Here is a 24942-nt window from a genome sequence, read left to right as displayed (position 1 = left end):
TTTTATTTGGACTTAGCATACTATCTATTCCTAGAGTGCCAACTGACTTCAAAAGGAAAATAAATGCACCTTCAACCTCATTAGTATAGTAATGTTATTTTCTTTTCTTGCTACATTTTATGACTTAAAAAAACTAGAATTAAGTTATTGCAAAATTCTTTTGTGGTGCGATAATACGAAATTGTTGGAGCTTTAGAATGATGCAGCTAGTTTTTGTAGAAATGAAAAATACAATCCCAAATTTGTTAAAGATACTAATTTGTTACTCGGTACAAATTAGAATCATAAATGTTTTTATGATATAAATTCTATTTGTCTCAGAAAATTCATGCCTGCCTTTCCCTTTCAATAGCAGCAAAGGCAAGAAAAATCAAGCTACTGGATTCCTAGAATGCAATAGGTATGAATCTAAAAACATGGAGGCAATAAATATGTCAACTTTTTTTTTTTTTTTAGAGGCATTTTATTTATTTATTTATTTGGGTTTTTTTTTTTTTTTGTTTATACATGCACTGGGTACAGTCAGAAGCGCGGGAGGGTGAGAGAATTCACCAGAGCCAGAGAGGGGAGCAGAGCAGGCAGAAGGACCGAAGTACACTGCTGAGGGGAGCAGCGGGCGGCAGGAGAGGTCTGCGCGCCATGTGGGACCCTCCTCCGGTGGCCGGGGAGCAGCCGGGGATCGAACTGGCGCTGCGGAGGCCGCGGGCAGCTTCCGCAACCCAGCGCTCAACTGTTGTGCCACCGGGGAGGCCCCAATATGTCAACATTTTTAAAAATGCAAATTCAAGGCCAGGCACTCTGGGATCATTCCTGACCATTAGGGTCAGTGTTCCTTCAGAAGCAAGGCATTCTTTCTCTTGATTTTTCCTCCTAAGAAACTGTTCTTATTTCTATGAGAAGAAAATGATAAGTGAAACAACTTCCTTAGGCTAGTGATCTCAAATGTCTTGTTCTTGGGATCTCTTTATAGTCTTAAAAATTAATGAGGATTCCAAGAATTTATTGTATGAGAAATTAAAAATCGGAAAAGATTGGTTTATTAAACTCATAAAGAAATAATAAACCTATATGGTGCCATGGTTGTGTATAACTACAGGAACTAAACCTGAGGGGAGAAATCAGATACTATGCAAAATTTATCAACGTCATAAAAAAAAAAGTAGCTTATCTAACTATAAACTTGAAAATGGGGCTTCCCCGGTGATGCAGGGGGTTGAGTACAGCACTGTGAAGCTGTCCGCAGCCTCTGCAGTACGGGTTCGATTCCCGGTTGGCCAGGAAGATACCCACGTGGCTCGGCAGACCTCTCCTGTCTCTCCTGCTGCTCCCCTCAGCAGTGTATTTCAGTAAATCTGCCTGTTTTGCTTCCCAGTCTGTCTCTGGTGAATCCTCTCACCCTCCTGCACCTCTGGCCTGTACCCTAGTCCTTGCATAAATAAATCAATCTTAAAAAAAAGAATATTTAAAAAAAATAAACTTAATTTTTTTATGAAAATAAGTGTATTTTCAAAAATGGGAAAATATTGCAAAGAGTGGCAGAAAAATAAAGCTCTGCTCTCCTAGTGCTAGTATATTTTGAAAGTCATAAAATTGGAATTTAAAGATTAAAAGACTTATGTCATTAGCTCACTGAGCTTCAATAAAAGTCCACTGCTGGATATAGCAGCCTTAAAATGATTTACTCTGCCTTACTCACTCAAAATGCAAAATCTGGGCTAGAATATTCACTTTGCAGAGTCTAACCCATCTCCCTTGATAATGGGTTGAGGGATGTGAAATGGCTAAACTTTCCTGCATCTCAGTAAAATAGCCTGAAATTTAATTAAAGTAGGCATAACAGAAAAGGAAATACTCCTAACCTTTCATCTTACAATATTTTATGACAGTGTGGCTATAAATAGTATGTGTACATGTATATATGTACAGGCATGCAGAGACATTTTGATATAATAGTATGCAAAATATTTGTATATATTGACACGTAAGAAAACTGCACAATAAATCCTGTAGATGTCTCTAAATCCAAATGTACTTTTATTATTTAAAAAATGAACTTTATGATGAGTCTAGATTAATGATCTAGATATATTGGGTAAAATAAAATAAATCATTAAAATGTGGTTACTAGAAAAATTTTAATTACCTATATGGCTCGTATTCTATTTCTTCTTAACAGCAATGATCTGTGGCACAGCAAAAGTAATTAACAGGGTTGAAAATAAAAGAATCAGGAAGGAAGGTGCCATGTGCATTATATTGATAAGTTTTCTAAGATAGAAAATATTGAATTGGAGCTTATTAACATTTTAGGGGAACACTAAAATGAGAAAATTTTTGAAATCTTTCAAAAATAGACTGGTGGTTAGGAACTTTGTGAAGATTTTGCAGCTCTGCCTAATCATAGACTATTACTACTTAAAAAAAGAAAAAAATAAATTTCTGGCATCATAAATTGTGCCTTTTTGTAAAAGCTTGATTGAGTGTTTTGCTAATGTCTATGAGACTGTCACTGGACTTTGGAGGGATGGAAAAAGTGGCAGCTGTCCTCTTGACCTTTCATAAGTGACAGCAGGAGACTCATTCTTCTCTCCCCAGTATGACTGAGGGTTTGGACAAGGGGGCCACCTCTTAGTCAGATAGATCTATAGAAAATAAAACATTGATTATGTGCTGACTTTAAACAAATATATTATTTTCTTTAAACTTTTTTCTAATTCTGAATATACCTAGTGATAAAAAACCAGCCTTCATTGTCACTAATATCTAGATAATCACCCCCCCCCATATTGTAATCACTTAGCACCATTCAGAATTCCATGTTATTTCACATGCAGGCTTCCTACCACTTCATCTGTAAACATTTTGTAAATATATTTCTGAAAAACAAAGAATCCTTATTTTCAAAAAGTCACAATACCATTATTGTGTGAACTGATAATTCCTTGGTAGCATCAAATATCCAATTAGTCTAATAAAAAGTTAGTTACAATATTTTCATGGTAATTAGCTAAATGTACATTAGGTTAGGCACTAAAATTTCTGTTGTTGTATAATTTGCTCTCAATTGTTATCTTTTCTTATTTCAGTATATGAACTTCCATCATCCCCTCTTGTGCTGATTTCTGAGAATATGTAATATATAAAAAATGTTTATTCTTTCGTAATCATATTCTTATGATTATTATCTTCCTTGGCAATATAAAAATATTTTATAACACAATCTATCCCTTAGAAAAACTGAATTACATTATGATTATTAACCACTAGATGCCACAGTTGCTTCATGCAAATGAAAGCATCTCAGCCTTGATCTGTCAAGAAAAAATGTTAACATTAAAAATATCACAGCAAAATACTGAATCAAAATATCAGTACTAGTCTAAATTTGATTACATCGTGTAACAAAAGCATATGCTGAACCATTTATTTAACTATATAACTTTAACTTCCATAACTGATTAAATGGTGTCTCCCTTTCAACTCATTTGTATCTTTTCCTGAGGTTTTAAAGGTCTTACTTAGTCTTTCTATTCAATTCAAAAATTCAGTATAGTACCTTTAGCAGTCTGCTAAAGGGTTCCAAGAGTGTCAGACTTGGCTATGGGGTGGCTGACATTAATATCATCCCTAACCCATTTTTTACCTATTTCCAGTCTAATTTGGTTTATTTCAAGTTTGCACCAAAATATATTTCAGGCAACAACTCAGATCATTGTTTTCACAATCTCTAAGCTTTATGCCATGGCTGTTCTTCCCAAATCTGCCAGAACTCTGTTAAGTGCTCCAGGCCCCCAGTTCAGGAATACAGTTAGAATCTGCATGACAGGTGAGAGGACAAAATTCATAGGCTGCCCTGGCCCTTCCTGTTACCTTGGCAAGTAGGTATAATCTTAGAGCTATATAATTTGGTTTTTAGTAGTAATCAGTGAAAAGGATTAGGGAGTATACAATCTATACAAACCCTACAAGAGTTCTGCCTTAAGTGTGAATCCAGATGATTCCTTATGGTCTAAAAGCTTCAGCTCAGAAAAGGTAGTAAATATCCATGTATTACAATAGTAAAATGAGTAAAAGCTTGGACTTGTTTAAGGATTTAAAGAGGCCAGGGCATCAATTTTTCACTTTTCTGGAAATACTATAATTTCAGGAAGCTTTTTTTGTGTTACTGTTTCTTGCAAAATATACTACTGAGGTATTTCACAGAGATTTTAACAGGTGGTTCATAAGTATACCTACTGACACATTCTCCTTTAGATGAGAACAGCAATTCAACAAGACATTTTTAGCCAGCAATATTAGTACTACCTAAGTTTCTGTATTCTCATTTCTAATATAGTGTATACATCTGGCTATGCTGATAGTATGTATTTGTTATGTTTACTCTTCTTCAGTGGTAGTTTTCATACAAATTTGTTCCATAAGACCACTCTTACCCAACTGAATTTATTTTCTTTAATTCCTACTAGAACATATTACTCTATTAAATAAAAACACCTAGGGGGCCTCCCTGGTGGCCTAGGGATTAAGTCTCAGCACTATCACCACTATCACAGGTAAAGCCTGAGTTCAATCCTTGGCCAGGGAGTTCACCCACCTATGGCACAGGAGACATCTCCTGTCTCACCCACTGTTCCCCTTAGCAGTATATTTCAGTAAATCTGCCTGTTCTGCTCCCCGCTCTGTCTCTGGTGAATCCTCTCACCCTCCCTCCCACCTACTCCCCACCCCATACTCCTGGCCTACATCCCAGTTCTACAAAATAAACAATATTGAAAAAAAAAAAACAAAAAACCTTGGTCCTTGGTAGAGGTAATAACTTCAATAATTTTTTTAAAGATTTATTTATTCATTCATACAAGAACTGGAGTATAGGCCAGATGTGCAGGAGGGTGAGAGGATTCACCAGAGACAGAGCAGGGAACAGAACAAGTGGACTGACTGAAATACACTGCTGAGGGGAGCAGCGGGCGAGACAGGAGAGGTCTGCTGCACCCTCTTGTGTAGCTCCCTGGCTGGGGATAGAACTAGTGCTTCAGTGGCTGCTGAGAGCTTCATAGGCTAAGTCTTAACCCCTGCACTACCAGGGAGGCCCAACCAATAATGTTTTAAATAGTTTCCCTAATTTTACTTTCTCCATGGGAAACAGTACAGTTTTACCAAAACAATAATAAATATCTCATCACCACTCAACTCAATACCTTCATTGTCACTCACAACAAAAGCCAGTCTTTACAAATGTCTTTAAGGCTCAAAATATGCAATCTCCAGTTTAATAGATACTGGTTACACGTGTCTATTAAACAACTGAAAGGTGGCTAATCTGAATTGAGATGTGCTATGTGTATGTACAAATCGAGATTGTGCTGTATGTATAAATCCATACAATTGATTTGTAAAATCTAGTATTAATAAAAAGAAAGTAACATTTCTCAGACCTCCTTGGTGGCGCAGCAGTTAAAGACACAGCGCTATCAACTTATCACCAGCCACTGTGACATGAGTTCTATCCCTGGCCAGGGAGCTGACCCACATGGCATAGCAAAACTTTCCAGTCTCACCCGCTGCTCCCCTCAGCAGTGTATTTCAGTACATCTGCCTGTTCGGCTTCTTCCTCTGTCTCTGGCGAATCCTCTCAGCCCTATACCCCAGTTCTTGTATGCATAAATAAATAAATTTTTTTTAACAAAAAAGGAAAGTAACATTTCTCAGTTATAATTTTATAACTTGCCTATTGGGATTGATATTAATTTGGTATGTTCAGTTGAATGAAAAATATTTTAAAATTAATTTTATTTTTAAAAAATGGCTTCAAGAACAATTTAAATTGCATTTCTTGCATTGATAACTTACATTATGTTAATGGACAGTACAGGCTTAAATGATCAATAAAACACCAGCTCCTCCCAATTTCCAACCCACAATGGCTTCTTTGCCATTCCTTAATATACCATGTACATACCTCTAGTTAAGTTTCCTCATTTCCTGCTGTTTGCTGCTCAAATGATCAGAAAGAGATTCTCTGACAAATTCATTTAAAACGGCCTTACCCAGTACATGTACACACCTGGTATCTAGTGGGTGAGTGTGTGTGTGTGTGTGTGTGTAGAAGAACTGGGGTGTAGGCCAGAGATGCGGGTGGTGAGAGTATAACAGGGTGATCCCTAGGAAAAGGGTAAGTTCCAGGTTTCCTGGCCCATGCAAAGGACAGTGGAGCTGAGCAGGGAGAAGAAGAAGCTGGAAAAGAGACTGGAGGAAGGAAGGACGCAGGATGGAGAGGCAGAAGGAGACCTGGGAGAGGCACATGGAGCAGAGAGACACATAAACTACGCTTGCCTTTTGGTTGTGGACTGGTTGAAACAGATGTGGGTGAGAGACCTGTGGGGAGAGACAAGTCCTTCCAGACTTGTCTGCTTGTTTCTGATCCTTTTCTGTGGGTCCCACTGAAAGGTGCTTTGCTTTCGGGCATTGCTCTAGGCCAATCCTGCTTGGGTGGATTTTTACCCACGAGGGGATGGGTAATTTTGGGTGCCTGATTTAGAAACTATATTCTTTGCCTTTCCTGTAGTGTTTACTAAATCTGTTAAAGTTCCTTTTCATTAAAGTCTAATATGTTGTTGCAGACAGGATGGCAGAACCTATTAGGAGCAGGCAGGTCTGCGGGATCTGGGGTGCCCCTCTCCCTGCCCTGTAACAAGAGGATCTTACTGAAATATACTTCTAAAGGGAGCAGTAGGCAGAATGGAGAGGTCTGCTGCTAATCCACATATGGGTTAGCTCCCTGGTGGGGGTAGGGGGAGGATGGAAGGAACTCTGGCTGTAGAGGTGATAGTGCTGAGACTTAACCCCTAGGCCACCCTGATATCTCTTTTTTCAAAGCACTTATCATCTAGCATAGTACATGAATTTACATGAGTAGAAGAAGAAGAAGAGAGAGATTGCTCTATCCTTGTGTAGACTATCAGCTGCATGAAGTAGGGCTTTGTCTGTTTTGCTTAGTTATTTCTCTAGAATAGTGCCTCTCTGATGGTACATAATGAATACTTGTTAAACAAAGACTGAAATCATAAAAATAAAGAAGGTGTTAAGAGATTTTATCAAGAAGAAAGGAGTTGGAAAATGAGAACTAACATTTCCTGAGTCCCTACAATTAGAGACTGTTACATGCTTATATGTACTATCTCGATATACTATGTCAGAAATGTACTTACAAATGATAAACCTAAAGCTCAGATAATATACATAATTTTTCATGGGTCACTTAGCTAGTATGGAACATTATTTCAATGTTTTCAAATACCTTCCCTGACTAACATACTAAATTAGAGGCTTTTATAAATGTTGTCTCAGAAAGTACTCTACTTTTTCTCTTTATGTCACTTGTCATCACTGTAATTCACTGTATAATATGGTTCTTAAACTCTTCCTTTCCACTGTTCTATAAACGTCATGATAGGTGGAAGTGAATACCTTGTTGACATTTTCATACCCAGAGTCTTCCACCTTGTCTACTATTTAATCTTTAATACATATTTGCTGAATAAGTGAATGCAACTTTCTCCCAAAATATTAAAACAGTGAATGGGTGAGTTATTTGTGCCCAATGAGAATTATAGATCAATTACATGAATGACACCTACTGGAAATAGCCATTCTGCATATTGTAGGGGAGACCATGCTGGTTGCAGGTGGGAATTAGTTCTTTGCAATTACCCATATATAACGGGACCACAGATTATGAATTTCCTCTGAAAATGTGCTGTCCAACATGGCAGTCCCTAGCCACAAGGTACTTTTTAAATAAAAATCAAATAAAATTGAAAGTTCATTTCCTCAATCACACTTGTCTCATTTCAAGTGCCTGGTCATCACATGTGGCTAGTGGCTACCTTACATATAGCAGAGCATAGATAAAGAAAATTTCATTAATGGGAAAGTTCTGTTGAACAGCATATTTTAGAATAATCTTGGGAAATATATTTTTAAACCAGAAGGGTCCTGTTTGTTTAGTTTTGTATTTTAACTGAAATTAAACTCTGAGAAAGAGCCAATAATCTGTATCCCCATGTCTTTCTGGGCAAGACCTCCGCATGGAAAAGAAGCTTCATTGTCCAGCAGATGAAAGATTTAGTCAGACATGCTCATGCATAGCCAGTGACTGGTGTGGAAAGAACCACTCCTCCAAGGGTTCCAAGCAGTCCTACTGTTCCAGGGACACTGCCAGCACCTTGCTGGATCAGCCCTATGTCTAATGCCATTCAATACCATCACTTTGCATTTGATGTACAAAACAGAACACTGAAATTTGAAGAGGAGGAAAGGTTTTAGGATGCCAGTTGCACCTCAGAGTATAGTTAAATTCACAACTTCTAAGAGAGAAAGTTTTAAAATGTCCCCTTCTTAAAAATGTCACAGATCTTCAGACAATTTCTTCATAATGCAACTGTAATGATTTTGGCCAATACGATTTAACTTTTTTTTTTTTTGAGATTCTGTCACTGAAGATTTTTCTTCCCTAATTGGAGAGGTAAAATATTCCTGACATTGGCTTATAGACATTGGCTTATAGACAAGAAAAATCTATTTTCCATTTTATTTTCTGATTGATCTTATTCTGAAGGGTAAGAATTTTCTTACTTTGTATATTTCAGGCACTGATGATAAAATGTGTTCACATTTCTCCATCATTAACCAGTCCTACTGAGCCAACTAAGGCAGAAAATATAATAGTTCCTAGTTGTTCTTGACAAGTGACCAGTAGTAGAGGCAAGGAAGGGACCCACATTTTCAAACTCAACAGGTGGGGTACATGGAATTTTTATGTTCTTTGGGGATTGAGCGCATACTCCCCATATCTCCCCCAGTCTTTCATGGTAGGTACTGTATGTCCTACCTCTGAGATTTTTTTAGGAAAGACGCCGCCAGGTGACAACGGTGTTTCAGTGGTGTTTCTGAGGTGGGGGTGGGGGTGGGGGTGGGAGGGGAGGGGTTAGAGGCGAGGGGAGGGGAGGATGCAGGTAGCAACAGGAGAGTAAGGTTGGGAGGAGAGATGCTAGGACGGGACACATGACTTCCCGAGCAGCGAACGGGACGAGTTGTGGAGAGTGAAGACAGGGAGTAGGCAGCAAAGGTGAGAGACAAAGCAGAAAGGACGAAAGACCCCGAGAGTGGACCTGGGGCGTGGCAGAATGGGGAGGGCCACGCCGGGACGTAAAGGACTGTGGGGTCCAGGCTGGCGAGCCCCGCCGCAGACGCCGCAGCTGGCCGGGGACTCAGGGGCCCGAGCTCCGCCGATGAGGTCAGCGGAGCCGGGCGCGGGAGGAGGGCGCGCGGGAGGAGGGCGCGCGGGAGGAGGGCGCGCGGAGCCCCCGGACGCCGGAGCTGCGAGGCCGGCGGAGGGGCGGGGCGGGACGGGAAATGGGACGGAGAGCGCGGGCTGGGGGAGGAGGCACGAGGGGCGTCAGCGCTGGAAGCTGGAGGCGGCCCGACCCGGATCGTTTCCTTCCGGAGAGGAGGCGGCTCTGGACCCGGCGCAGACGGGGGCGTCCGAGGGCGGGTGCCCGGGAAATACCGCGACCCGCGCTTCCCCTCCGCCGGCCGCCGCGGAGCGCGTGGCTCCTCCTCCGGGCAAGTCCGGTGCCCGGCAGCTGGGGGAGCGGGAGGCGGGGAGAGAGGGCGGGGGCTCAGGAAGGAGGGAGGAGGAGGGACCAGCCGCGCCAGTGACAGGGTGGCAGCCCAGGAGCGGACGCGTTGCCGCCGCCGCTGCTCCACCTCCTCCTCCTCCTCCTGCAGCTCCTCTTGCTGCCGCCGCCGCCTCCGGGAGAAGTTTCACTCCCGATCCTGCTCGGAGCCCCGACCCAGAGCGCAGTGGGGAGCGCGGCCGGCAGCTGCAACCCGCAGCGGGCGAGGCGCCCGGAGCGCTCGGAACCCCAGCCGGCGTCGGCGCCTCCGCGGCGGGCAGCGGCCGGGGCCGGGGGCGCGGAGGCGGAGGAGGGGCGGGTGCCAGGCGGAGAACCCGAGCGCAGCGCCGCAGCCGCTCAGCTAGCGTCCGCGCGGGGGCCGGCAGCGATGGCCGTGCGCTCCCGCCGCCCGTGGATGAGCGTGGCATTGGGGTTGGTTCTGGGCTTCACGGCCGCGTCCTGGCTCATCGCCCCCAGGGTGGCGGAGCTGAGCGAGAGGAAGAGACGCGGCTCCAGCCTCTGCTCCTACTACGGCCGCTCGGCTGCTGGCCCCGGCGCCGGCGCGCAGCAGCCGCTCCCCCAGCCTCAGCACCGGCCACGGCTGGAGCAGTCGCCGCCCCCCGCACGCCCGGAGCTCCAGGGGCCCCAGCTGCCTGGGGCTGCACTTGGGGCAACCAGTTTTCGGAGCAGCCCCTGGCAGCAGCCACCTCCGCTGCAGCAGCGGCGGCGAGGACGCGAACCCGAAGGCGCGACGGGGCTCCCCGGGGCCCCAATGGCCGAAGGGGAACCAGAGGAAGAGGACGGGGGCGCGGCCCGGCAGCGGACAAACGGCCGGCCGGGGAGTAGCCACAACGGCAGCGGGGACGGGGGCGCCACCACCCCGAGCTCCAGACCCCGGGATTTCCTGTACGTGGGGGTCATGACCGCACAGAAGTACCTGGGCAGCCGCGCATTAGCGGCGCAACGGACCTGGGCACGCTTCATCCCCGGCCGCGTGGAGTTCTTTTCTAGCCAGCAGCCCCCCAACGCCGGGCTCGGCCAGCCCCCGCCACCCCTGCCTGTCATCGCGCTGCCAGGGGTGGACGACTCCTATCCACCCCAGAAAAAGTCCTTCATGATGATCAAGTACATGCACGACCACTACCTGGACAAGTATGAGTGGTTCATGCGCGCCGACGACGATGTCTACATCAAAGGTGACCTCCCAGCGCTGGCTGTCCTGCCAGACCGATTCCTTTCTCTGCAACTAGCCCCAATCCCTGCCCAGCCCCTCTGTGCTTTTCTGCCAGCACGTGCTCGCAGCTCCTGCAGCCCCCAGCCCGTGGTCCCCACCCCTCGCATCCGCCCACCATTCCTACTCCGCTCCTCCTCTCCTGCAGTCTGGACGCTCCTCACACCTGCCTGGCTTTATTTGCCTTCCTCACCCTGTTTCCGTTTTCGCCCAGCGTTTGCCTCTACTCTAAACCGCGTAGGATAGGTCAGGAAAGGAACCGTAGGGTTTAAGCAAAGGCTGTTCCCACTCTGCCCTGCCCTGAAAGCCCCGGGTTGTGGTAGCTGACCAGTTGGTCCAGAGGGGCGTGTCCTCGGTGCAGCGAGGGAGAACCGGCGAGAGACACTCTGGAGATCTTGGCTCTCGCTCTAGTTGCATTGCCCTTTTGTTTCAACTGCATCTAGCGCAGTTTCGGAACTGGTGAAATTGAGGAATGCTCTTCGCTGTCCCAGACCCTTTCGTGTGCGTTTCCTCCCGCTTAGCTTCACGCGCCAAGCGCTGGAGTCCTTGAGCACCCTACCCCTCCCGCGTGAGACTCCTTCCAGCCTCCATAGTGCCACACCAAGCCTATCCTCTCCTTAACAAAACCCGGAGGGGGTGGGCGTACTGTTAAGAATTGGTGTTGGGGAGACGGGGGCAGCTCCTGCTTGTGATTCAGAACCCGGGAGCTTCATGCTGTACCCAACGCACAAGTGTGGTTCCTTTCCAGTCCATCTCTGTGGCTAGGGCGATAAGAGGCTGGAAGTCATTCCCAAAACCACACACAGTCAAAGCACGAGAAAACTTTCATGGCAGTTTCTAAAGAGGCGCGGTCCGCACCCTAACCAGAGGTTTCTGAACTCAGGGGAGAGAAATTCCGTAGAAAAGGAGTAAATCTTTCCAGCCCGTTGAGAAGCTGGAGAGGGAAATGCAGGGTTGAATTGAATGAGATCTCCCAAGCTTTCCACATTTCTAGTCTCTTGGTCAAATGGGGGCAGCCCTTCCTTAGTTTATGCCTCTATACTTCTAGCCTCATTGCTTTCTCCAGATCCAGGTCGAATCTTTCACATGACTTAAGAAAAAACAAAGAACAAACTGAAAACAAAAATCTACCCCTTTTGGTTAATAAGTAGACATCTGAGTTGGGTGGAGAAAAATCACATCAGGGCTGGTTTGCATGGGAAATATTGATAATTAGACACAAAAATAAATATTTAGAGAAGTCAATACAAAAAAAATAATTTCTGATGAGTACACTATCTTCTATATGTAGGTTATAGATCTACTATCTTATAGTCCCCTTGTCTTCTGGGTTTCATTAGAGTCACAAAAGTGTACTGGCAAGAGTTTTGCCACACTTTGCAGACAATTTCTAAAATGCATTAACTTCTATTTCTGTCATTTCTTTTAATGCCTTGAGACACTGACTTGCAGAACACTGAAATGCCATATTCTTTGCATTTCCATTGAAACTGAGATCCGAGGGGTGTGGCATAGAATCAAGATATTTATGCTTATTCCAATGTATAGCTTTGTGGATACAACAGGCCTTTGAACCATTTTAGCTACTGAATTTTATTTTAAAATAAAGTTGCAAACTAAGTAAACTATAATATTTTATTTCTAACAAATGGTTATTTTCTCCCAAAAATAGCCTACAGAGATAAGATAGTACGCTCATCAGAAGTGCAATTATTTGTTTTTGTATTGACTTACCTAAATCTTCATTTTTGTGTCTAATTATTATTTCCCATGCAAACCAACCCTAAAGTGATTTCTCTCCACCCAGTACAAGCCCAAGAAATCTCTACTTATTTCCAAGTTACATTTCAAGACAAGTTTGATTATAGATATTAATCTATAATAATATGTAACTATATAAAATTAGTATTTTTAAATAACAGACTGTCTTTAAAATTTTTCAGTTGCATAAGACTTATGGGTAGTTTGCACACAATACTGGAAATATCGTTCCTTACTAGTATATTATAAATGATTTTGAAGTTAGGAAAAGGAGTGACTGTTACCTTTCTCTTTGTAGGTGATAAGTTGGAAGAGTTTCTTAGGTCACTGAATAGCAGCAAGCCCCTCTATCTGGGCCAGACTGGCCTGGGCAATATTGAAGAACTTGGAAAGCTGGGGCTGGAGCCAGGTGAGAACTTCTGTATGGGAGGACCTGGCATGATCTTCAGTCGAGAAGTTCTCAGGAGGATGGTGCCCCATATTGGTGAATGCCTCCGAGAAATGTACACGACTCACGAGGATGTGGAAGTAGGAAGATGTGTTCGACGTTTTGGTGGGACTCAGTGTGTCTGGTCTTATGAGGTAAGACAAGCTGTAATGAAAATGTTCATATATTACAGGTGCATGTCATTTTATAGTCATTTTACAGGTGCAGTGATTCTATTTATTCTCTCCGTGTCTTTGAATTTGCTAGAAAATGATAGCAGCAACCAATATCCACACAAGGGAGACTGTGACACTTTTCTTATTAAAACTGAGGCCTGTTTGAGGCATTCTTATTATCTTGATCCTTAACTTTAAGTAGCTGTCTATATATTTGATCACATGTGTCTGGAAGATGATATTTTACCCTTTCTTTGCTTTATTGGTGTTTATATACACGTGTGTCTACATTTTGTCTAACAAGAGGACTAACTTCATTCTCTTGGGTTGCAGCTTTTGGTGCTTTGTTGTTTGTTGTGGTTTTGCTTAGGTATGTAATAGATTTTAACATAGTTAAAGCTGAATTTTCTAGTAAGATTTTCATGTGAAAATTTTTAACATGTATTTTTTAAAGAAAGGAAAAGTTAACTCATAATGTATCACTTGTCATATTGTTATTTACAAAATTTTAAAAGGAATGAATTAACTTGAAAAACAGAAGTTCTCAAGATGTTAAGTAACTGCTTCACATTTTGGTGGCCTGAAGTAGCTTGTCTGATTTTACTCTAGTTTCTGAACATTACACTTTCTGAACAACCATTATTTAAATAATATGAGATATGAACTATTGTTTTATTGCAATAATTAGTTGTATAAAATATTCTGGAATTTTTTCCCTTCAGAAAATGGCTTTGAAATTAAATACATTTTTATTTAAATAATTTTTCCTGAAAAATAAACTTAGTTAAAAAAAACTGACTTAACAAAAGGTTAGTGTATTACAGTTTTCATTTTAGTATGTTTTCCATTGACTGGGGTTTAATATATTTTAATATTCTTTGTCAATTATAACAACTAATCTACTAATATTTTCAACTTTTTCATCTTCTTTAGTATAGAAGAAACATTTTACATAAATATGTCCCCTATGCAATCATTATAGCTCAAGAGTACATAGTCCTACTCATTTCTCTGTAATCCCACTTTAATTTTTCTTTCTTTTTTATATTTTGTGGTATTTACACCTTGGGTAAATATATCTTTTTTCAGGAGTTAAAAATTGATAACTAGTCACTTGCAAATTAAAAATTATTAGATATCTCATTGCTTTTGAGGTTAAAAATGTAATTTTTCTTTTTATAAAACTATCTCATGACTACCCTTTTGAATAATAATTTATGTAAAAACATTTTAGCTTAAAAAATAGGAAATTTAGAATAACCTCAAAGAAAAAAGAATAGCCTTTCCCCATTTAATTTAAAATTAACTGGAAGGTAAAATAAACTTGTAAGATAGAAAACATATTCAGTTGGTTTCATTTACATAAAGATATTACTTTGTAGATATTTATTCTATAGGGATGAGTTTTAAAGAAATAAAGATGGAAAAGTATTATGTTTTATTTGGTACTTTATTGCATTGACATCACACACAGTATTAAAATGTTCCTCCCTTCAAGTTTTTTGTCGAGTCTGCTATGAAGGTACCATCTTCTCATAGCAGCCTATTCATTCATGTTCCAAGAGAGCAAAATATGCACAGGTGACTTACATGCTCAAGATTTGATTTAATATTTTATTCATAGTATAGGTATTTGTTCTGGTTAAAATGAAAGGGAGTTATCATAGATGTGTAACCTGTCTGTTAGAGTAAATAGAATCTTAGATTTTTTTCATTAACTGGCTTAAAAGACTGCACAAAGGGACTCCAAGTTTTATAGGATATAACTTTACATCACAATATATTCATTAATGTTTTCATAGTACATTTAAATTTAGATTGATTCTTTTCCAGAATCTATGTGAAAAAAAAATTCTGTATTTTTCCCAGCAACAGCAAATATTCTTTTTGAAAGTATTTTTGTTTTAGAATACTGACTTTATGTTCTGCTAAATAATTATGTATTTAAATAAAATTTACTTTGTTTTAAAATTCAGTCTTTGAAGGAGCTATTTACACAATATTTATTTTAGAGGAGGCATTCATATCATCTTAATACAAAGTCTCAAAGACTTTTTAAAGAAATGATGAAAAATTTCATTACCAAGTGATATATTAAATAGTATCTGTTAATAAATCCAATAAAGACAAATATACAGTTAAATGATACCTAAGCACTTTAATATTATGATGTATCCTATGTTTTACAAGACACCTGAGTAGGTCATTTGGGGCTCAGCCAAACAAGGACTTTTTGGTTTGGATTTTAGGTTGTTTGAAATGATAATCATCTGTGTTACTATTCACATCATATGGAAAAGTTAATTTATTCCATGCTGGGTTGGTGTCCTCAATAAAGATGAGATTTCACATCTGGTTCTAGAATAAGCCATGAAATTGATCATTAATTTTGTTTCCATATTTCTTTTAAAAGAACCATCTGTCACAGAATTGTCTTAAAATTCTGAATTTCCTTTATCTATACCTTTCATAAATTTCAGGATTTTGTTTGACTTTTCCTCATAATAAAAGGTCTTGCAGAGTTAAGATCACTGTTACAAAAATCATGTTTTCGATCTTTGAGTTTGAATGGGTGAAACATTCATAATGGAATGCTTTTTTTGTAAAATAATGAATAGACCTGTAGGAAGAGAATTAGACCAAAATATTTTAATATATCCATTGTGTAAATTTTCTTGAATCTAAATAATATTTTTTATAAAACTTGGTATTATTCTTTACTGCTAACTTGAAGTCTACTTTCTTTGTGGTATTTATACAATTAAGCATAACACTGAGGGAAAAAGACAGAGGGAATATGAGTATAAATTTAAGCTTGGTTTTGAGTCACCATGCTATCACTTACTAGTTTCATTGTCTTTTGTAACTTCTCTGTGCCTTGTTTCATTCATCTGAAAGGGGAGAGTATAACAATGTCTACATCAAATTTTTTTTAAAGATTTATTTTTTATTTATAGAATAGCTGGGGTACAGGCCAGAGACACGGGAGGATGAGAGGTTTCACCAGAGACAGAGTGGGGAGCGGAACAGGCAGATTGACCGAGATACACTGCTGAGGGGAGCAGCGGGCGAGACAGGAGAGGTCTGCTTCGCCATGTGGGTTGCTCCCTGGCGGGCTGGGAATCAAACCCGTGCTGCAGAGGCTGCGGACAGCTTCACAGAGCTGTGCTCAACCTTCTGCACCACCGGGGAGACCCTTACATCAAATATTTTGGAGGAAATTTATTTCAAATAAATATCTAATACTTAATATAGTGTCTACACATAGAAATTTGCCAATAGATGTTACCTGTTGTTATATATAACAAGTTCATTGATTTTATTAATTTAATCATTATTAGTAATGAATGATTAATGTAAGAAATTCTAACTAAAAGTAAACCAAATTATTTTCATTAAAAAATCCAAATTTAAGGGAATTTATTTTTTTGTCAAAGAGTGAGAAACCAGTATGTTTCAGTATTTTAGAAATATGAGGAATCCAGTACTAGTGAAACTTATTATAAAACAGAGGTCTGGTAAAAAATGCACTACAGGGCCTCCCCTTGTGGTGCAGGTGGTTGAGCGCAGTGCTGTGAGGCTGTCCGCAGCCTCTGAAGCATAGGGTCCATCCCAGCGGTCAGGCAGGTGAGATACCCACATGGTGCAGCAGACCTTTCCTGTCTCATCTGCTGCTTCCCTCAGCAGTATATTTCAGTCAATCCACCTGTTCTGCTCCCCACTCTGAGTCTGGTTAATCCTCTCACCCTCCTGTGCCTCTAACCTGTACTCTGGTTCTTGTATGTATGAATAAATAAATCTTTAAAAAAAAAAAAATCACTACAAATACTTGCTCTTTGACCATCACATTAAATAATTAATCTTAAGGAGATAGTGTGGAAAATATTGATATTTAACAAGTGATTATTAAATACACACATTTAAGGAATCCCAAACAGATCAGACTATCTACATAAAAAAAATTACTATAAAGATTTCTAAATTTATTACCAGAACAATAACTCCTTTTCCCCAAGTTTCTCTGGAATTTTCAGTAGGAAAGGGAGTCAGTAGCCTCCTTTCTGCAATAACCTTATGAGAATACCCCTCTAAAGGCATCTGGAAACTTGGTAATGTTCCCAAAGTTTTTCAGACTTTTTCTCACCATAATGTCCTGGTGGTCTGGAGAAAAATGTCAAGCCTATTGACCTCTTCTCTGTCATCTCCACTACTAGCAACAGACTCCTTCTGGATTTAATGATAATTTATAAGTGCATTTTGATATATACCACTTTTCATTAGGTTCTCAGTAAATTAACATGCTCATGAGAGGCCAACCCTGAAAGCTGAGATCACAGGATGCTGCACCCACATCACACTTAGTGCTCAGGAGTGACTTGCCCTCTTCTGAATGAAGAGAACCTGGGTTACTAGTGAGCCTCAGACATACTGTTTTTTCCGACACACAGATTCAGAATTTTTACAGATTCAGAACTGAGATTCTCCCTTCCTCACCTGAACCTAGAAACATCTAGTTTTCAAAGATAAATGGCAGATGTTAATAATCAAGAGGTTTCATTACTGTTGTACTCTTATGTACCTCAAATTGTATATGTAAGGATTACTAACTAAAGCATGTTCATGAAAAATTATTCCATTCTGTTCATCCTGTGAGAGTTAGAATTTCCTGGCATCTACTGTTGGCTAAGTTCACATTTTTGGTTGATCTCTATTTTGGCTACTGTTTTTCTAGTTATCTGAGCTGCAATCTGGCAGCTTGGGAGGCTGCATATGGCTCTTAAATTGTTTGGCACATGGAGTGTTTTAAGGTTTCTGTTTTTCGATGCCTTGAGCAGAGGCAGGCATTCTTCAGTTCCCTTCATGTCCTACTGTTGTACACCAGGCTCTCCTTGTCTGCTTATTTTTTTTTTTTAAGATTTATTTATTTATGCATATAAGAACTGGGGTATAGGCCAGAGATGCGGTGGGTGAGAGGATTCACCAGGGACAGAGCGGGGAACAGAACAGGCAGACTGGCTGAAATACATTGCTGAGGGGAGCAGTGGGCGAGACAGGAGAGGTCTGCTGCACCATGTGGGTTGCTCCCGGGCTGGCCAGGGATCGAACTTGTGCTGCAGAGGCTGCGGATTGCTTCATAGTGCGATGCTCAACCCCTTGTGCCACCAGGGAGGCCCCTTGACTGCTTATTTTAACTGCCTGGTCCAGGTAGGCTTGTGTTTGATGTTTTCAACTAAAAATTCATATATTAAAAATTTCATTAGACTAGTCCCTAAAAAAAATGAACCAATTTTCCAGTGAGGATGAGATGTATATTATAGATACTATACAGAACAATTGTTTTTTTTTTTAAAGTTTGGCTATTAGAATTGTATATCATATAATTAGATTTTCTTTGTTATATGTATATTCTTAGCAAATACCTAGAAAGTTCTTACTGTTAAAAAATTTGTTTATACAATTCATTTGCAGCCTGTTTCTTAGAATTGGAAGGTCTCTCCTTTTATTTTAGTAAGTTCACTTATATTCAAGCATTGAATAATTTTAATTCCAATGATTCTTCTGCTCTCCTTGAGGGAGTTTTATATTTCATCAGAATCATTTTTAAAACAGTTTATATTTATCTGTTTAATATCTGCAGTTAAATGGATCCAAAGACTATCCTTTTCATTTAATTGCTGTTGTTTCAAAGAAAACATAACCCTATGATGGTAAAAACATGTCTCTGTGGGCTTAAAAGCCATTCCTTAGAACTAAAAGGATTTTTATTTATTAGACTCTTTAAAGAGTCTTCAACATAGAATGTCTTATATCCAATCTTGGTTCCCAAAAGGCTATAACACCTAAGAAATTTCATTGGGAAAGTATATGTTTGGGTAATATTTCCCTGTGTTTACAATACCAGGGAGCTACACCATTAGAAATTAAATTACATGTAAATTCTACATACCATCATCATTAGGTTAAGTTAAGTTAATCTTACAGGATTGTTGTACATCTTTCTCTGCCTCTTCTTATGAGTCACCCTCTATTGTAATGGTAATTTTACTGTGTCATGAACATGGCTTATGCCCCTAAAATATGTTAATATCTATGGAAAAGTGTAAGTCTGGAATTTCAATCTAACATGTAGTCTTTCAAAAATCTTTTTTTGGTTCTGATTCTGTCACAATTTAGTTTTTAACTTAACTAAAAGAGTAAGCTCCTCACACCTACACTTCCCACCCCCATTCCACTTGTCAGATGAAATCATCTTGCATTGATTTTATGAAATTTTTTTCTGCTTTCTGTTTTCTTCATTCTAAAAAATAAAATTGTATTCGAATTGAAGGGGAAAGAAGGCATCCCCTCCACCCCATTTTGTAGTCATAGCTAATTCGTTTTCATTGTTACCTAGTGCCTTATCACCTGAATTGTGATAATGGGTGCTTTTTAGTAAAGTGATTATCAAGATTTGTAAGAATGGTAAGTTTGGAAGATGCCTCCATACAATTTGAAATAAAAGCCATAATAACTAAATTTGCACATCAGTTTAAAAGCTTTGGAATCTTTTTCTCTTTAATTAATCAAAAGCGTTCTAATTTGCTGAGAAAATTCCAAGTGGTCAATTTTCTACTTCTAATTTCTTTGTCTTGTCTTTTATACCTAGTGAATTAGTGCTCAAAATAGAGTGAAATGTATTCTGTCATTTAACTAGTGCATCTTACTGTCATTATTTCTTTTGCACAAAGATGTAACTTTAACAGTGCATGTGAGTTAAACATAAACTTCACTAAATTAAAAAAGTGAAGTGTAGAATCGTGTCATTATTTGATATTACTAAACCAGAGAAAAACCTATGTAATCTTAGAAGTGAGGGTTGTAGTCCCTCAGAATTCTACATTATCTTCATTTATTCTTCTAACCATTAAACAACTCTTTATTTAAAGTTCAACCACATAGAAATCAGTTTGAGTCATGACATACATTTAATGTCACCCTGTCTTGCAAAGCTGTTGGATATTTAATTATAATAACTATGGTACAAATTTCTAAAATAACTGAATCAAAATAATATTTTTAGAAGTTCAGCAGTCTCTGTTTTCAAACTAATGACTGAATGAAATAGGTTCCTTAATTTTTTTAGATTTTAAAATCTGTATTGAGCATTTGTAATTTTGAAACTTGTGTCCGTCATTCTTCATAGTCAGTAGTATCTGATTTTCTTTGACTATCTCAGTTTCATTCACTTTTATTGTAGAACTGTGTTTATTCACAGACTGCCAGTACCTCAGAAAGGGATGGTTTAAAGAAATATACATATTAATAAAAGTAAGTAAATTGCATTGAAATGTGAGTAAATGTAAAAAAGGAAAATGTGTAGAGAAATAAAAATGAAATTGTGATAATACATGTTGGGCTCCTGTTTCCTGTTACAAAAGAGAACCCTACTTAGAGTGATCACTGAGACCCAAGAGATATTTCCCTCATAGACAGAGGTTCTGAGAACCCACATCCTCAGCACCATTTCTATAAGTAGAATATTGTGGTTCACTTGGATGTTTCTTGTAATTCTCTTCAATATAAACCAGACTGCAACACATAAGAGCAATCCTATCGGAGGACTTCTACTAGGGGACCATGCATTATGATCAAGTGAACCACTATTTTGATTCTTGCTTCATTTTGTTTTGAAATTTAGCACACTCTTCAGAGAGCCCTCCATGGATGTTACTGCTCACTGAGATGTTTCACATCAGTTGACCAACAGGAAATTTGAGTTTTGCATATTATCTGGTAAAAAAAACAACAGCAGTGCAGCTATTGTGTCATTGGTTAAGTGTAGATTGGTGGCTATGTTTTGCTAATTAATAGGAGGGTAAAGACACCAGCTGCAATTGGAGGAATCACACCATATTAAGAACAGAATGAGTACCCCACTCAGAACCAAAAGAACTACTAATTACCTGCCCTAGAGATAGCAATATTGTTTTCTAGCTCTTGAACTGATTATTAGAAATGTCCATTTTTATATTTTTACTAATTATAGTTATCATATAATTGTCATATATATTAAAATTATAATTATATATTTATCATCTAAATGATTCATTTAAGGTAAAATTTATATGCATAAATTAAAATACTGAAGAGCTGACATTCTAATTAAAAACACTATATTTTCATAATCCAATGCTCTATAATATATTAATAAATTACATATGAAATAAAGATATTTAATGGACATGATGAAAATCCCTCCTAAAATACGGAAAAAATATGGTATTAAAATAAATTGAAACTATTCTGTCCTTTGAATTCAGTCTTCTCACAAATTATTTTGCTGATTTCATTTGTTCAGATGCTCCCTGGTGGTCTAGTGGTCTTGTTCAAATATATTTACTGAGCACTTTACATCAACAGTGAATGTACAAGGACCTTCCTTCTCCTTATGGAGCTCACTGGTGGGAGGAGTCAGGGAGTCAAACTTCTAACCAATCTCCTGCTTTCACGTTTAATACAGAATTGGGTTTCCAAACTCTGACTTACTTCTCAGTATTTTTCTTTCTAAGTTGTGAAAGCTCTAGGTGATTCCAAACAGTATTACCTTTCTAAGGCCTAGGAGCTGATGATTTTTATTTTAGCTTCTTAAGTGAACATTTTCCTGTCTTGCTTGTAGTATTGTCTTCTGAAGAGGATAATAAAGACATGTTTAGTAATATTGCATATAAATTTTATTCTATTCCTGCTACATAGCACACATCACCCATATTTTGTATTTTTAAATTAAATCTGGAGCTAGACTATGCAATTTCAAATCCCAGCCTGACATTCACTAGCTATATGACCTTAGACAAATTACTTAAGTTCTCTGTGCCTTAGTTTCTACATTTGTTGAATGGATATGTAAATTTTGATTACATGAGTGAGTCTATGCTTAGAAATACAATGGCATAAATGTGACAACTTTACAGAGCCATTGTGAGGAATAAAAAGGTCACTGTATTACTTAGAATAGTGCTTAATATATAGTAATTCTTTTTTTTCTTTTTTTTTTTAAACTTTTTTTTTTAAGATTTATTTATTTATTTGTTTGTTTATTTATTTATTTATTTATACAAGCACTGGGTACAGTCAGAAGTGCGTGCGGGAGGGTGAGAGAATTCACCGAGCCAGAGCGGGGAGCAGAGCAGGCAGAAGAACAGAAGTACACTGCTGAGGGGAGCAGTGGGCGGCAGGAGAGGTCTGTGTGCCATGTGGGACCCTCGCCTGGTGGCCGGGGAGCAGCCGGGGATCAAACCGGTGCTGCAGAGGCTGTAGGCAGCTTTGCAACCCAGTGCTCAATTGCTGCGTCACCGGGGAGGCCCAATATATAGTAATTCTTGAGCAACAACTATTAACTATATTTTCCAGTTTGCTATGCTCATATTTTTTTCTCTTATTGGAAAGAAATAATGTTGATTAGAAAGGGTAGATTGTGGGCCTCCCTGGTGGCGCAGGGGTGAAAGACACAGCACTATCAAGCTATCGCCAGCCACCACAACATGCGTCCCATCCCCAGCCAGGGAGCTAACCAACATGGTACAGCAGACCTGTCCTGTCTAGCCCACTGCTCCCCTCAACAGTGTATTTTAGTACATCTGCCTGTTCTGTACTCCATTCTGTCTCTGGTGAATCCAATTACCCCCCACACCTCTGGCCTACATACCGGTTCTTGTATGCACAAATTAAATAAGAGAGAGAGAGAGAGAGAAGATTGCAATTGCTTTTTAAAAGACAAATTTTATTTTAGTAGGAAAGGTACTGATTCATTGTCTCTTTACCAGACTACACAATGGAATACCCTCAGGGACGATGAAAAAAGTTCTGATGTTGGAACCCATCCCTGACCCATTATAGTAGACGCTCTTACAGGAGAAGCCTGTAGTAAGGACAATGTTTAAAACAATCCAGTAATTTTTATGTGGCAACAGGATTTAGATCACTATTTAAATTCTTCCATTACTATTCTGTTTTCAAACATCCAGCCAATTCTTTAGTTATTCCTTAAAATATGACTTTTCATTTTGTCTTCCTTTGTGGAAATCAAAGGACAATAACCAGCATTTTTGAATTTCTGCCTTTTTCATCTGTTTTAAAGAGCTAGTCACTGGATTCAAAGACAACATAAAGCCATCACTTACAACCATTAATTTTCTCATGATTTTCATATTCATATATTACTCTTATTTTTTTGAAAATTTCAAGATAAATTTTACAGTGTTCTTAGAAAAATGTATTTTTCTTACCCGTAAAGCTTTAGGTTTTATTGCCATTTTTATTTATTACATTTTAATAGTATGCAGTAATAGAATTCCTAAAATATAGGTAGAATATTTAGAATATTTTTTTTAAAGATTTATTTATTTATTTTACACAAGAACTGGGGTACAGACCAGATGCCCGGGAGGGTGAGAGGATTCACCAGAGACAGAGAGGGGAACAGAACAGGCAGACTGATGAAATACACTGCTGAGGGGAGCAGCGGGCAAGACAGGAGAGGTCTGCCCCGCCATGTGGGACCCTCGCTGGCAGGCCTGGAAGGAACCAGCACTGCAGAGACTGTGCGCAGCCTCACAACGCTGCGCTCAACCGCCTCCGCCACCAAGGGGAGGCCCTAGGTAGAATATTTTTATTGACCTGATCACTTTAACATTGACTTGTTGATTGGAATTCAAAAGGAAGGGTTATTGGAGTGATCCGTTACATTACAGAAAAATGACTTAAAATTTAAATGGGCAAATTTGATTTCAACTGGTCATTTTCAATATTTCCATGTTTGCCACTATAATAGTAGGGAGTGTAGTATGCAAAGCAGAGGCAGAGAAGTATCCAAAGAGAAAAGGATAATGCATGGCTTTCTGAATGATACACAGGGCCATTGCCAGGTGAAGTAGGGGAGGTGAAGGCAAAGGTGTTCAAAGATATCTGGAGGCAAGAGAAATGAAGTACAAAAGCTGTGTAGTTTTCCTATCTTGGCTATTGTAACTAGCGCGACAATAAACATAGGAGTGAAGGTTTCCTTTAATGTTAGTGTTTTTGTGTCCTAGATTCCTAGGAGTGGAATCACTGGGTTGTATCATAGGTCCATTTTTAGTGTTCTGAGGAACCTCCACAGGGCTCTCCATAGAGCCTGGATCAATTTACATTCCCACCAGCAGTGTAAGAGGGTTCCTTTATCCCAACATTCTCTACAGCATTTGTCGAATGGATCAGAAAGATGTGGTATATTTACACCATGGAATGTTACTCAACAATCAAAAAAAAAAAAAAAGACAAACTCATGCCTTTTGCTGCAACATGGATGGAGCTGGAAGGGTTATTCTAGCTGAAATAAGCCAGAAGGATGAAGATATCGGATGATCTCACTTATATGTGTAATATAGAGAAAACAATGAAAAGGTCAAGAAAAAGTTAAAACTAGTAAGCTGACCATAGATCTGAGGCAAACAGCAAGGGAAGGGGGGAAGGTAGAAGAGTCAAAACGGGAAGGAAGAACACAAGAGAATATGGTGATGATTCACAGGTGATATGGTGGCAGTAGACTGTGGGGACTAAAACAATGCAAGAAAAAATAATTAATAAAAAGAAAAAACAAACAAAACCCCCAAAAGCTGTGGGTAGATCTCAATTATGAAAAATCTTGTATGTCAA

General features: G+C 39.4%; 1 protein-coding gene and 1 long non-coding RNA gene across 2 annotated transcripts in view; one reads left to right on the top strand and one right to left on the bottom strand.

Annotated features, from left to right (window-relative positions):
* Positions 1-9703: 9703 nt before the first annotated feature.
* Positions 9704-24942, top strand: part of CHSY3 (chondroitin sulfate synthase 3) — a 226857-nt gene continuing 211618 nt past the window's right edge. Inside the window, exons 1-2 of the mRNA XM_037509410.2 lie at positions 9704-10873; positions 12968-13251. Coding sequence (XP_037365307.2) covers positions 10066-10873; positions 12968-13251 — 1092 coding nt within the window. The 5' untranslated portion in view covers positions 9704-10065. The remainder of the gene's footprint in view (positions 10874-12967; positions 13252-24942) is intronic.
* LOC129145637 (uncharacterized) overlaps positions 12960-24942 on the bottom strand; it is a 64917-nt gene continuing 52934 nt past the window's right edge. Inside the window, exons 3-4 of the long non-coding RNA XR_008551483.1 lie at positions 21857-21937; positions 12960-13261 (exon numbers count right to left, since the gene is read on the bottom strand). This is a non-coding gene — a long non-coding RNA (uncharacterized LOC129145637). The remainder of the gene's footprint in view (positions 13262-21856; positions 21938-24942) is intronic.

Source organism: Talpa occidentalis, unplaced genomic scaffold (assembly GCF_014898055.3).
Source record: "Talpa occidentalis isolate TD23 unplaced genomic scaffold, MPIMG_talOcc4v2.1 talOcc4.13, whole genome shotgun sequence".
Classification (NCBI taxonomy): Eukaryota; Metazoa; Chordata; class Mammalia; order Eulipotyphla; family Talpidae; genus Talpa; species Talpa occidentalis.
The sequence above is the reverse complement of the archived record's forward strand: the minus strand, read 5'-3'. Positions and strand labels throughout refer to the sequence as shown.